Source organism: Anser cygnoides, chromosome 2 (assembly GCF_040182565.1).
Source record: "Anser cygnoides isolate HZ-2024a breed goose chromosome 2, Taihu_goose_T2T_genome, whole genome shotgun sequence".
Lineage (NCBI taxonomy): Eukaryota > Metazoa > Chordata > Aves > Anseriformes > Anatidae > Anser > Anser cygnoides.
Window position 1 is genome coordinate 18,594,921 of NC_089874.1, and position 12,727 is coordinate 18,607,647.

The 12,727-nt window shown below is 41.0% G+C and overlaps 1 protein-coding gene across 2 annotated transcripts in view; it reads right to left on the minus strand.

Moving 5' to 3' along the window:
* Positions 1-12,727, minus strand: part of GPR158 (G protein-coupled receptor 158) — a 196,911-nt gene that overhangs the window by 174,331 nt on the left and 9,853 nt on the right. For both annotated transcript variants that reach the window (XM_066991582.1, XM_048048493.2), the window contains exon 2: positions 7,007-7,112. In XM_066991582.1, the coding sequence (XP_066847683.1) occupies positions 7,007-7,112 (106 nt within the window). The remainder of the gene's footprint in view (positions 1-7,006; positions 7,113-12,727) is intronic.

Consider the following 12,727-nt stretch of genomic DNA (forward strand, 5'->3'; position numbering starts at 1 on the left):
CCTCAACCATTCTGTGATTGTGATTTTTCAGATATTGTACAGACCTCTGAATATGCTGGTAACAAATGAAACTCCTGGATGAAGCTCTGCTCCATTTATACTAGATTTGACAAAGCTACCATCACTTCATGTGTGGGAAGGGTAACTCAGCCAGTTTCCCAAAGGAGAATAGTCCAGCCTGGCTATAGTCCCAAGGCTCCTTGCTGTAAGGTTTTCTGTGGCCTTGGATAGACCTTGACCTGCAGTTTCATGCCCCAGCCACAGAATGTTAGTTTCTCAGTCTCTCTCCAAGGACGAGCTCCTGTGCCCATCCTCCCTCTGTGACTTCTCCTTTGCTCCTACCAGGCACATTTTGTCCATGTCCCACCAGCTAACTAGATACCTGGGCCATTACCTCTTTCCTTCCCAAACACAAGGGGAAAACTTATTCCCCCACCATCTACAGCCGTTACACGGGCTTTTTCACACACTCTCAGATTCTCTTCAAAGCACACCTGCAAAAACAGAGCTAAAATCTGTAATTGGGAAGGGAGGTGGGAAACACTCCTATCCCCAATCCCTTGAGCCACCTAACCTCATACAAGTGCCCCTTACTATAGAGTTTTTGTTTGCCTTTTTTTTTCCTCCTACAAAGTTCAATCATTTCACCTTAAGGAAGAAAAAAACAGCAGTAAGAAAACAAGAATCTGAAGACAAAGACTAAGGGACCCTAAATACTAGCTACTGCTCCTTCCCAAGAATGAAGGTGTAAGGATCACTTGATTCCCATATCCGCATGAAATGAAATAAGCTTACAGGGCCCAGACCTCTGTGATGGCATGTCAGTGTTCTGCAAATCCAGCAAGGCTAACTTCTTTTTACTTCACTTTTTAAAACAGCGCACCTTATCCTGCAAGGACTGGCTCACCAGTTCAGCTGATTGGTGTTGCCCAGTATAATGATGGTATGTCCAGCAGAGAAAGATCTGAAAGCTGTACCAATAGATGTGAAAGAACTACCAGTAATCGATGCCATGCAACGATTGCCTATCAACTAAAAAAAAAAAAAGATACATCTATGCTATTTTAATTTTTGTCAGACAGCACTCAGTCATCTACAGCTTTTCACTTTTTAATCTGGGGAAAGGAAAAGCACTGCAAATAGAACTGACTTGGACAAATTTAGATGCTCGTTAATACTGCTAAGATGAAAGGAAACATTACAAAGGTTTTCTTCTTTAGGAGAACACACAGAAAACCAAGAGTAACTCTTCAAAACAGAGTCATTTAAGATTTTTTTTTCTGAAAAGGCAAAGATAGCTGTAGCTAAGCAACCTGACTGCTCTTTACACTGAAAGTTGGTTTTCATAGCACCTTGTTTATCACTGAAAGCTCTGACAAACCTTTACCTTATTTAATGTAAGGGTGGCTGGAGGAGTACCAGATTAGATGTGGTATACTGTCATGAAGGGACTTTTCCCATGAATGCACACGATGCAAAGTTATTTTTAAAACAGCATCCTAAATGCTCTTTGTGTCTACTGCATGCTCTTCAGACACACTGAATGGCAAGAGCAGCCATCAGTCTGACAGGACAGACACTCCTTTCTGCTTCTGAAAGCAAAAAGTGCTAGCTATTTTTTCTTTATCTGTGTACTAATCTGAGCTTCTCCCTTCCTACCTTAGATTTCCCCTTTGGCCCAGGATTTGATGCAGTATTTAGTAATTATATTCTACCACTAAAGATCTTGTTTTTTTCTAAAGGGAAATATCACCTCACGTACGCTCTCTATGCTGGTACTTCTCCTGCTGTATCTTGAATGCAATCTGTAACTCCAGGGATGATGATTACTTCCAAATTAAAAGTTAACTATATCCTGTAAACCCTGCTCACTGTCAGATTGCATCATCAATGTACACGTTCTTTACATTCTTCTCATTCTGACTATATTTTTCCTAATGGAGAGAAAATTCATGCAAGTAGTAAGCAAAATCAATGTCACTAGATATGACCCACTGGGTTATGTCTTTTAACCTCTTGTCAGGCTTCCCCTCCCACAGAATACGTGCATTAAATGTCTTTTTCCCAGGTTGACAAGGGCACCAGAAAGCATCTGTTTGGAAAACCTGGAAAGCACTGTTTTTCCTTTCTCCCAACTCACTGGGAGAAACAATCCCCATTACACTTGTATTTTTAACCTCACACACCCCTCCCCAGCCTTCCCCACCTTTTTTTGTTGGTTTCCTTCAATGCTGTGTACACTATAGTAAAACACAATGGCCACCAACGTTTTTGCCTGCTAAACAGGAAAAAAAATTTGACTATTGCTCTCATGTTTCCATCCTCCATTGGTTGTGTTTGTGCAGAATAAATACACACACAGTAGGCCTATGCATCTTCCTACAAACACAAATATACACACACTATATACAGACAGCAATGAAGCTTTTTTTGTTTACTCTGCCTCTCTCATTCCCTCTAGATATTTTTGCACGCTGTCATTTGTGGAATACTGTTGCAACCCAGAGAGATGTCAGCTGAGCCTGCCTCACAGTGCAAGCTGTTGGCAGTCTCATTAAGGCTGGGGGAACGGCGTGGAAGCCACTGCAGTTTTCACAGGCTGATGCTGCTGGCTGGAAGTGTTCGGCCAAGCTCAACGTGCTACGCCAGCTGATTTCTTCAAACATACCTCTGACTTGATTTTGTCAGTGTCTCAACAAGGACTCTAAAGTCATTAACTAAAGGTGGAAGCAGTTGCTGACAGAACGTATGGGGAGATAACCTTGTATATTAAGAGAAAAATCTTTAAGTCTTTCAAACATTAAAAATGCATGCTCTTACCCTCATAACCAGCCTTGTCTGTACAATGAAAGCACATTCTATTTGTTATTAGGAAGTTTTTCCTGTTAATTTCAGAATTATCTTTAATATTTTGTTCCCTACCCAACTCATTTGATTATTTCTTGTCTTGCACATATTACCCACCTCACCCACTGCAAATTACCTGTGTATTTGTTCAGGGAAGAAGGCAGAAAGGAGAACACAGCTCTGTGCTTCACCATGGGTTGTCCTTTCTTACCCCAGGCCAAGAACAGAGCACCTAGCCACAGCCCCCTTCCTTTTTGGCTGATATGATTAAAAAAGAAACTGAAGCAGGCTTTCGTCACTTTTACAGTTTGGCTTCATCATGCAAAGCCTCACCATCTGCCTGCCTCATCATCCAAAGGTTGGAGGAGGCAGCCACTGTTCTCCCAGTTCATCTAGGCTGCTATGAAATCAGGGATGGGCACAGAAGAGAGCAAGTCAGGAAAAAAATATGACTGTATACTAGGGACCTTGGTAGCCAATTTAAAAGCGGTGGAATCTAAGCTTTCAGTCCCTGTTCCCAGAGTTTGCTTTTAGAATTCAATTTGAGTGCACCATAGATAAAGCAAGGTACTTAAGAGTCAACATTCCACGTCCTAAGGAACACCTACGACAGATAGTGGTTAAAGGAGAAATAGGATGTCTAGGCATTTTCTTTATTTGAGTAGTAATAATCTTCAATTCCCCAACCACACACTATTTTTCTTTCAAGCAAGGAAGAGCACTACAATTATTCCATCACACAATCAGGTTAGATTTGAGACCTCCCAAAGCTAAATCACAGTGTCACAAATTAGGATCATTTTCTAATGATTCTGTGCCAGAGCGCATAAAGGCAACTCAGTATTTTGAGCAGAAATACCTTCGTTTTCTCTTAGACATTAGGAACCATCTTTTTTGTTGTTGTTGTTCTTGTTGTTTTAGCCTTAGCACATAAAGACCTCTGGTTTATTCACCGCCCAGCACGTTTACATTTGCCGTAATGCACCTCTTTCTCTCTAAACTCATTTTTGTTTGGAAGAAAAACACTTTAGGACAGCACAGAAAGTAGGAAAATTTACCTGAAGCATCTAGGAAATATTAGCCGCTACAAAACTGAAATAATACAAAATAAAGAAGCCTTTTCGGAACTTGTAAATTGTTTTCTTTTCTCCGGTCACCCCCTTTCCCTTCTCTGTCACTTGCCATATTTTTGTAGTGTTAGACAAGGAAGAAGAGATTTATCTCTCTGAAATACTGAGCTTTATGCCTTAGACTTACTGGCACCGGTACCTGGCCTAGCAGTAAGGGCAGTGCAGTAACCAGACTTCCAGAGACAACTGGGAACTTCACTAAGGCAAAGGCTTACCAAAGGGTCTGTGAAAAAACAACGCATCTCTGAACGCTCAAGTCATTCAACAAAATTAAAAAGATGAAGCAGGGTCTAACAAACTTAAATCTGTGCTCCCTTTCTTTACTCTGCTTGAGACTGGCTTTGTAATCCGTGACAAAGCATTCCAGCATCAGCAGGTGCTTCTGTGTTTTCATCTAAGAAGATGAAAGAAAGGATGGGCAACATCATTTCATTAGCATTTATAAGAATAAGACAAGCTGTATGGAAAGCATTACTGCACAGCTATGTAACCTACCCTTACTCTACAGCGCAGATTCTATTTAAACAAAGTGTGAAAAGCAGCATATGGGATCTGTTTGTATAGAAAACAGAAGTCCCCTCCTAAAGAGACCACAGAGGAAACGGAGATTCTCCATAGATTATTCCTAGCAACTCCCCATCCCCAGTGTCACTGTTATTAGGCAAGGAGTCTCATCCTCTTCAGATGCAGTAAGGAAAAGCACTCCCTGCTGATAAGCTGCATTTTGGTCTGGCATTACCTTCTTTCAGCCATGAGACCCTTGCTGATTTAACACTAATAAATGTCAAGGACAGATGAGAGGTTTCTGCTCTACATACAAGTTGAAAAGCTGTTCATGCAGTGGCATTCATTTCCTCACCCATGTTATTAACACCGTAAGCTGTGAACATTAGCCCAGCTGACATATTACAGCATCGCTCATTAAAGAACAACTGTTCCTGTGAGTAACGTTGCTTATCTGTGCTTTAGTAGAGAAAGGAGGGATTCAAATCTGAGGTTAAGACACCCACATTTAAGCATCTACATCTAGGTGTCACTAGATGCCTAAGTGGCTTTGATATGCCATGAAGGTCTAGGTAGCAAAATTGGCGGAGCAGCCAAGGACCTTCTTTTTTCTTGTGTAGAAGTAGAGCAGAAGCAGAACAGAACACATTTTATTTATGCAGTAAGCTTACTAAAATAAAACCATGCATCTTTCTAGTATGAAAAATAGAACATTCTTTGTAACATCAGCCCAATATCCCAGCACGAAGAGCTAATCTGTAATGTACATTTCACATTTTCGGTGAAACAAAAAAAGTGTTATTCTCTCCCTCAGCGGGTACGAAACACCCTCCATGCTCTCAGGAGGAGAGTGAAGCCCAGACTGCAGAGAACCCAGCCCTGGCTCATAGCTTCTGGAGACACCATCCCTGCCTCAACACTCCATGCCATGCACCTTATTTCAAGAGGGAGTAGCTTTTTGCATTCTTCCCTCTAGGACGCACAGTTAAGAACTCAGATTTGGAAAAAAAGGGTCTAATTTTGAAATTACCTCCAGCATGGTTTCACTCAGATTGTGTTTTGCTTAACGTTAAGAACACAGAGCATGATTCAGAACCCATTACAGCAAACAGTGGGCTTTGAACCAGTCCAAAGGTGCATTAAGGCTCGCCAGTGATCGTTCTTCATTATTTCCATTTTACTTTTACACGTGTTTTTCTTGGTCTTCTCATAAGATTTCTTTTCCCCCTCCCTTTTCTTAGCTGCAGGAAGAAACGTAACTTACCATCCCACCCCTCTGCTGACATTTCCACTCATAAGACGTTAGGAAAAGGAGGAGCACTCGTCAAAATACATAGTCATGTATAGGATAACTAGCATATACTAAAAAATAAGGTTTATCAGATCTCAGAACAGTATTTTCTTCTAGGAGGAAACATGAGATATTGAAAAGCGTTTCCTTGAATTTAGAAGTCAAAAACTAATTGACAAAGAAAAACATCCATTTGCAGAAATATTTAGTTTTTATTTACCAAACAACATTTGATTTCTCATTTTGTATATATTTTAAGAAAAAAATAAGTGAAAAATACCAAAAAAGATGTTTACAACAATTCTGAGTTTTTCTTGCTCAAAAATGTTAACTGATGAATTCTTCAAAACAAACTCTTTTCCTAAATTTAGCTTTGGTTTGGATAAAACAGCATTTTATGAGTAGTTTGGTAAACAACTCCTAATTTGATTCAATTTTCAAATTTCTTTCAGCTTTCAGCTTCCCCTGTGCTTTATGCTTTCTGAAAGTACAGAAGTACACGAAGAGCACAGTCTCACAGATAACAAATGCGCACCTTTGAAAACAACATTATATGTAATCAAAAAAATCACTGAATATATTTTGTTTTTAAGTTTCATTGCATACATATGATTTGCCAAGCTGAATGATCTATGATACATTGACAGACGGAGCCAGACACAGGCCTTCAGAAGAAAGGGGAAGCAGGAAGGAGTTGAACGGAAACATTTAGTCAGCTCTGTCAAAATGTTGGCATTTCTATTAAAAAAGAATTATAGCATCCAATTTTGTTATTCTGTATCATTCTTGCAAGAGACCAAGCTTCTCCGAATAAACAGTACCAGCATTTCAGCCACTTCTACTGCATTTTACAAGGCTGTCCAGTCAAAAGCGATACACACATTAAAAGTTTATTTTAACTTTGAATGTAAAATAATGGTTTTTGATTGACTCGCAAGAACTTCATGAATCATTTCACTGATATTCTGTTCCTATAGTTTATATTTCTGCACAGTAACTTAGCTTCTGCTTTAATGCCAATATTCCTAAACTGCAGCCATTCCTGAAACTCATGCATACCATAACACCTTGCACAGGAAGGTCTTTTCAGGCTATAAACCACATTTAGAGTCTATAAAATAGCTAGCATTTATACTATAGAAAGTTATTCATAGTATAGTTATTCATAGTATATTCAAAGTTATTCATATCATAACTCCCTGTTAAGGTTTAACTCGGTTCCTTACAAACGTACCTCGGAGTTGTTGAGATGACATCTGTGCGTTCCCGAGAACCACCCCTCACTCGAGCACTGGTCGATATCCACCTTCTGCAGATTTATGTCCACTTTAACGACACCTCTGAAAAAGAGAAAACAGCCTTGAACACGGTGACTACAGAAATACACCAAACTTCTTTATGGTGCTATAACCTGCAAAGCAGAACTTCATTTTTCCTCTAAATATGGGATTTGATATGTCTGAGAAGAGAAACGAGGAGTTTTGTGCTCCCAAAGCCATGCTCGCAGAGACATATTCATGTTAGACCTCACCGAGTTGCATTATGGCACGAAATCTGCAAATCTCACGTACTCAATAGATGTAAGGTGGCAGGTATGAATAAGTTGCACACTCAAATAATTTAACGCCCTTCACATTTTACGATGCAGCAAAGAACTAAAATAAGCACAATGAGTGACCTGCTCTGTCTCAGACACCAGCAGCCTCACCAGCCAGCCCGGAGGGCACGCTGAGCGCTGGGGCCAGGAAGCACCCAGAACCATACGTGAGTGCCACGCCAGGTGACACCAACAGCCTCCCTTTTACTCCAGGGAATGCTGTTTGACAAAACAATTGCGCAAAAAGTCTTCTGTACTGTCCCTGTACACACCCCAACCCTCCAGTGATTTCATGAGGAGGAAGCGATAACAAAAAATAAAATCAGGGCCATCCACGTTCTCTTTGCTTAACCAAGTCTGCAACATGCTAATGGCTAGCACTACCCTCTTCATCCTAAAAATGCCTTATATTTCCACTCTTCCTCAGTTGCAGAAAGTTACAGCCACCTGCAAACTACTTTTGCCCCGGTATACCCGCATCTCTGTTGCGAAGGATAATCTGTAAGACTTTGCCTGTTTTCCCTGGCCTTAGGGGATCACATGGGGCCAATCCCATCGCATCTGCACACCCCAGGGAGAAATCCCACCCAAACGGTCCCCACCAAGGACCCTTCTCAAAGCAAGGCCCCTCCATTGCTCTAAAGCCCCAGCTGCTGCCCAGCAGCCTCCACCAGCACTCACCCAGACCCCTCTCTCTCTCCACGTCTGCACGACTGCGCTGATAAAACAGCACTTTAGTTCCTCTCACAGAGATGCAAGCCACTGAAAGGGCAGCACAGTCCAGGAGTAGGCCACTGATGCCTACAAAGCCAAGAAAAAATGCTTCCTTCAAACACAAGTCCTTGACGACTGTCTGAACTATTTTAGTTGGACACCAAGAACATTTGTGTTTTCCTCATCAAAAGTTTCCCTTAAATTTTTGTGAATGAACAGCTAACAACCGATTTCAAACCCAGTGCTCCATTTTATAAAAAAAACCTCAGAAATCACCACATGAAAACAAAAGCTGTAAGTTTGGAGTTGCATTTCTAAAAAAAAAACCTCCAACAATTTCCTCATTTTCTCTAAAATAATCTCCAAGATGACTTTAGATGTGGAACATTTATAGCATCAGCTTGTGAGAGTAGCTGTGACTGCTCTGGACTTGGCAAAAATGTTGGTATGCGAATTTTGGTAGGTCGTAAGAGACTCACTCAGAACCGATAAACGCTCCGTACTGACTTTGTAAGTCTAGGGTACCACTTCTTTTAAGTCAACAGTTTCAGTCACTTCAGACAAAAGCTGTGATTTCCACCATACGACCTTGCATGGCACAACCACCACCACCCTTTCACAGGCAGTGGACTACCCTCCCAGCTACTAATCCTTACCTTCACCGCAGACAGAAATGGTGCAACATTACCTCTTAATTTGCTAATGTCAGATTTCAGAAACAAATTGCCTAACATACAAGCTGTAGTCACAACTACATCAATGGTACCAAAATGCTTTAAATCATTTCTTAAAATGCCATTCTCTAGGTCTTCCAGAGGCACTGTACAAACAGTTCTTAACTTTCAGAGCTTACTCAGATTCAACATACCATAGTCATACTTTTCAGAGATCTCTTTCCCAGGCCTTGGGATGCACCACAAGATTTTCCCAAGAGCTCTCAAAGACCAAAGACATGGCCATCCTTGCCCACCTCAAAGCACATTGACTCTTTTAGCTATAGCACAATATATATTAAGAACTGTAATGATAAATAATAATGCTACAGAGCCATCGAGGGGTCACTTGTAAACAAAATCAGAACAGGGGTAAGGGTGAGCTTCCTCAAAACAGGACAATACTGCTCCCTCCTATCTGACACCAGTATGACCAAGACCAAAGTGTCCACACTAGCTATATCTGGACATTCATCCTCAGACATGCTAGATAGTCACTGGAGAAACACAAGCTCATCATTTTAGTGATCAGAGGAAGACTGCATTAGGAATCTATGTGCCTAAATAGGAAGCTCATACAGATGCTCTTCAACCCCCTCCCTCTGTCTCCTGCCTGGAATCTACACAATCTGATACTGGACACACTTAGAAATCACTTGAAATGTCTAAGCATGTTCTGGCAAATTCAGCTTGAAATAGCACACACCATGCTTTTGGAATATGCAAAAATAATTTTCGTTCCTAGCTCTGTGCATTTCCACACTTGTTTTGAACATCAGCCTCCTCAGGGAATGCTAAAACTACAGTTCCTCCCCTCCCAATTGCTTTTTCCATGGTTCCAGGTAACCACTGGCCTCAGGGGGAAAAGCTGCCACACCGTACACACTAATGCTTCCTAAAATGTTTATGTTGGTGGGTTACAAGTTTACCTTAACCTGGTAAGAAGATACCTGCCTCAGTTGTTCCTGGAGTACATAGAGTAAGCAGATGTAACTAACTCCTCAACAGGTCACATACAGACCCCACCAGGTGGGTTTCTGATGTTTTCTGGACTTTTCTGAATGCAAATACTAACATGTAGGCCAGGGACAGGACCTGCTCTGCAAGTTAATGACTTCACTTTGCTTGCATAGAGGTGTGAAGAGCTCAAGTGCATGAAGCAGGCAGCGGGCCCAGGACTAAGGCAAGTGCCTGCCTTCTCAGTTCATGTTATACACAAGGCACTTTGGTAAGGGTCTCTCAAGCATTAGGTCATCATTGACTACTCTAAAGAAAATAGTTCATATGGTGGGATAAAAAATGTTGATCTATCCTTATTAGGACTGCAACAGGTTCACCTGGGAGATTCCCCAAACACCTTAGGAAAGTAGGCCTTCAGTTCCTTCACAGGGAAAGCTTTTCCCTTACGTGCATTTGTTTTTTAACTGGTCAAAGAGGCAACTCTCCTTTCCCTCTACAAAGGCTTCTGGAAAGAGACAAAATGAAAATGAAGGGTAAACTAATCACTGCTGGGGCCGGAGGAATAGTTACAAAGCACACACACAGAGCTAGAGTTTGCTAAGTGGTATCACTGGCCATTTCCGTGTTACCTGTCCAAGGCCAAGCGTCCACTTCAGCAGCAGGCCCACCTTTTCCCCAGCCCTAATTTTGCTAACAATGTGCTTACAAAAGTGTTTCTTGTTGCCCTTCACACTTCTTGTCAGATCCAACCCCAGATGGGCTTTGGTTTCCCTAACCCCATCCATGCTCGGTGTCTCCATATTAGGGTTACCTGACCCTGTTTCCACCTCTCGTGCACTTCCATTTCATGTTTGAGTTTTGTTAGTTTTTTGTGGCTGTTCAGTCAGAGGCCTGACAGTTACCTATTTTCAAATTATTTCCACAACACTTTATCCAGGAACACTACAAAGTGCTTTCATTTGAAACAATGAATTTTCCATTTGAATTCTCATGTTAAAACTTCTTACAAGAACACTTGCCTTTCCACAAAGCCCAGTCTTCAAGATCTCGGTACAGACATTTCTATCCTTTCTACCTTCTCTTGTCTGCAGTTCTGCAGCACAACCTGAATTTCCGATACAGTTACACCGCTCTGCTTTTTCCTTTTCCCAGGGCTTTATGAGTTTGTGGTGAAAATCCACAGGAAGGAAGAACAGTGCAGTCCAGAAGCAGGACCGTGAAGATCTCTCCTGAGAGTTAAAAAATACTACAGCTTTCCACTGTCTTCCCTCACGGCACATTTTAACCCTTCTTCACTGTACCTCCGCAATTTGCTCGGCTCATGGTGACATCACAGTCCTGCTGAGGTAGTACCAGGCTCTTGCAACTACTTAATGATACATGATGCTTTCAAAAGAAAAAAGTTTAAGTGTACGTGTGGCATTTACGAAAGGCATCATGATGGTACAGACTTTTACTGCATTCATTTGGGATGCTTTGCCATTTGAAAACACCGTCTCAGACTCGCACCCCACCAACATTACACGTAGGGTACACCAATATGTACATGATGCTGTATTTCTGAAATTCATCTGTGATTAATACAGTAGCTGGCACAGCCCGGCTAGACACCCACATTTTCAGTTATTTTTGATTCAGCATTCGGAAAACGGAACATATGGAAGAACGCATCCTCCTATTATGTATACAGACCAACTACCTGTAAGTGTTACATTTATTGGACTAACTGGAAATAATTGCAGCTCTGCTATCTCAACAGAAGTGATCAAGACAAACGTCAACTCTATGACAGTCGACTCAGTTTGTCAGCATAACACATTCATCCACACTGACAGTGCTGCCTGGCTGAACCCGAGCCACCGTGATAAGTTAATAACAATATTACTGGTAATTGTGGACCATCTGGCAAGTAAGTATATTTTGTTAATCTCTTTATAACTATAAATATTTGTTTTCCGCCACAATTTTACAGTCCTTACACAAAAAAGACCTAAAGATTACAGGTTCGTCTTTAACATTTTGGAAAACTACAGATGAAGAATTGGTTGAATTGTACATAACAGATAATCATTGAAGAAGTATGTCATCAAGGATTTTGTTGGGTCAGAGGTTTGATTTAAGAGGCTTTCGTGTCTGTCTTAATTTCCAGTACCACTGTTTGTTGGCATTCTGTTTGCCTCAAAATCTGTGCCAGAAATTGATTTAAGCTTATTTTCCCAGCCTACCAGCTATCTTGATAGTTTCAGTAGTTATAATATTTCATTGTAACAACGTGTTGTAAAACCTGTATCAACAGAAGAATTTTTTGCCTGTACTGTCTCACCGTAAAAAAACAGAAGGAACATCTGCCCTTTCTCCCATCCAGCTCAAGCCAGAGCTGCACAGAACAGCCTGCCTGCATTTAAATGGTGATAAACAGTATCTTTGTCCTCTAGATCTTCGGAAGCTTTTGGCACAGAGGTCATCATAGCTCAGCTAAACAGGCATTCAAAATTTGTCTTCTAGGTTTGTTCACTTATTGCTGTGTCTGTAAGCATCGCAAGCAAATAGGAGAAGCTGATAGCAAATGTATGAATAAGATTCTTACTATAATCAGTTCTGTAATAAGCAGTAAATATCAACAGCATTAAAGCCTATTAATTGTAGAATCAGAGAAGCCTTCTGAAATTTAGGAATAAAGAGAACCATACACAGTAGCAGATCCTTTAACATTAAAGGTTGCGGGGAAAAATATCTCCAAGTTATAATGAAGCCTTTCAAAAGCACCAGCAAAACCATATATATTTCATTTGACTGATGACAAATCCTGTCTAAGCATGAATCCTGCACACCTCAGTAGAATGTAACCTTCCTCATAATGTGTTGCATTAGAAACTAGGGGAAAAACAAAATCACTGTGGTGGGTTTAAAGAGACAAACAAATGCCACAGGGCCCTCACCGGCCACAATAAAGGTATCTATCAGGTGTGGT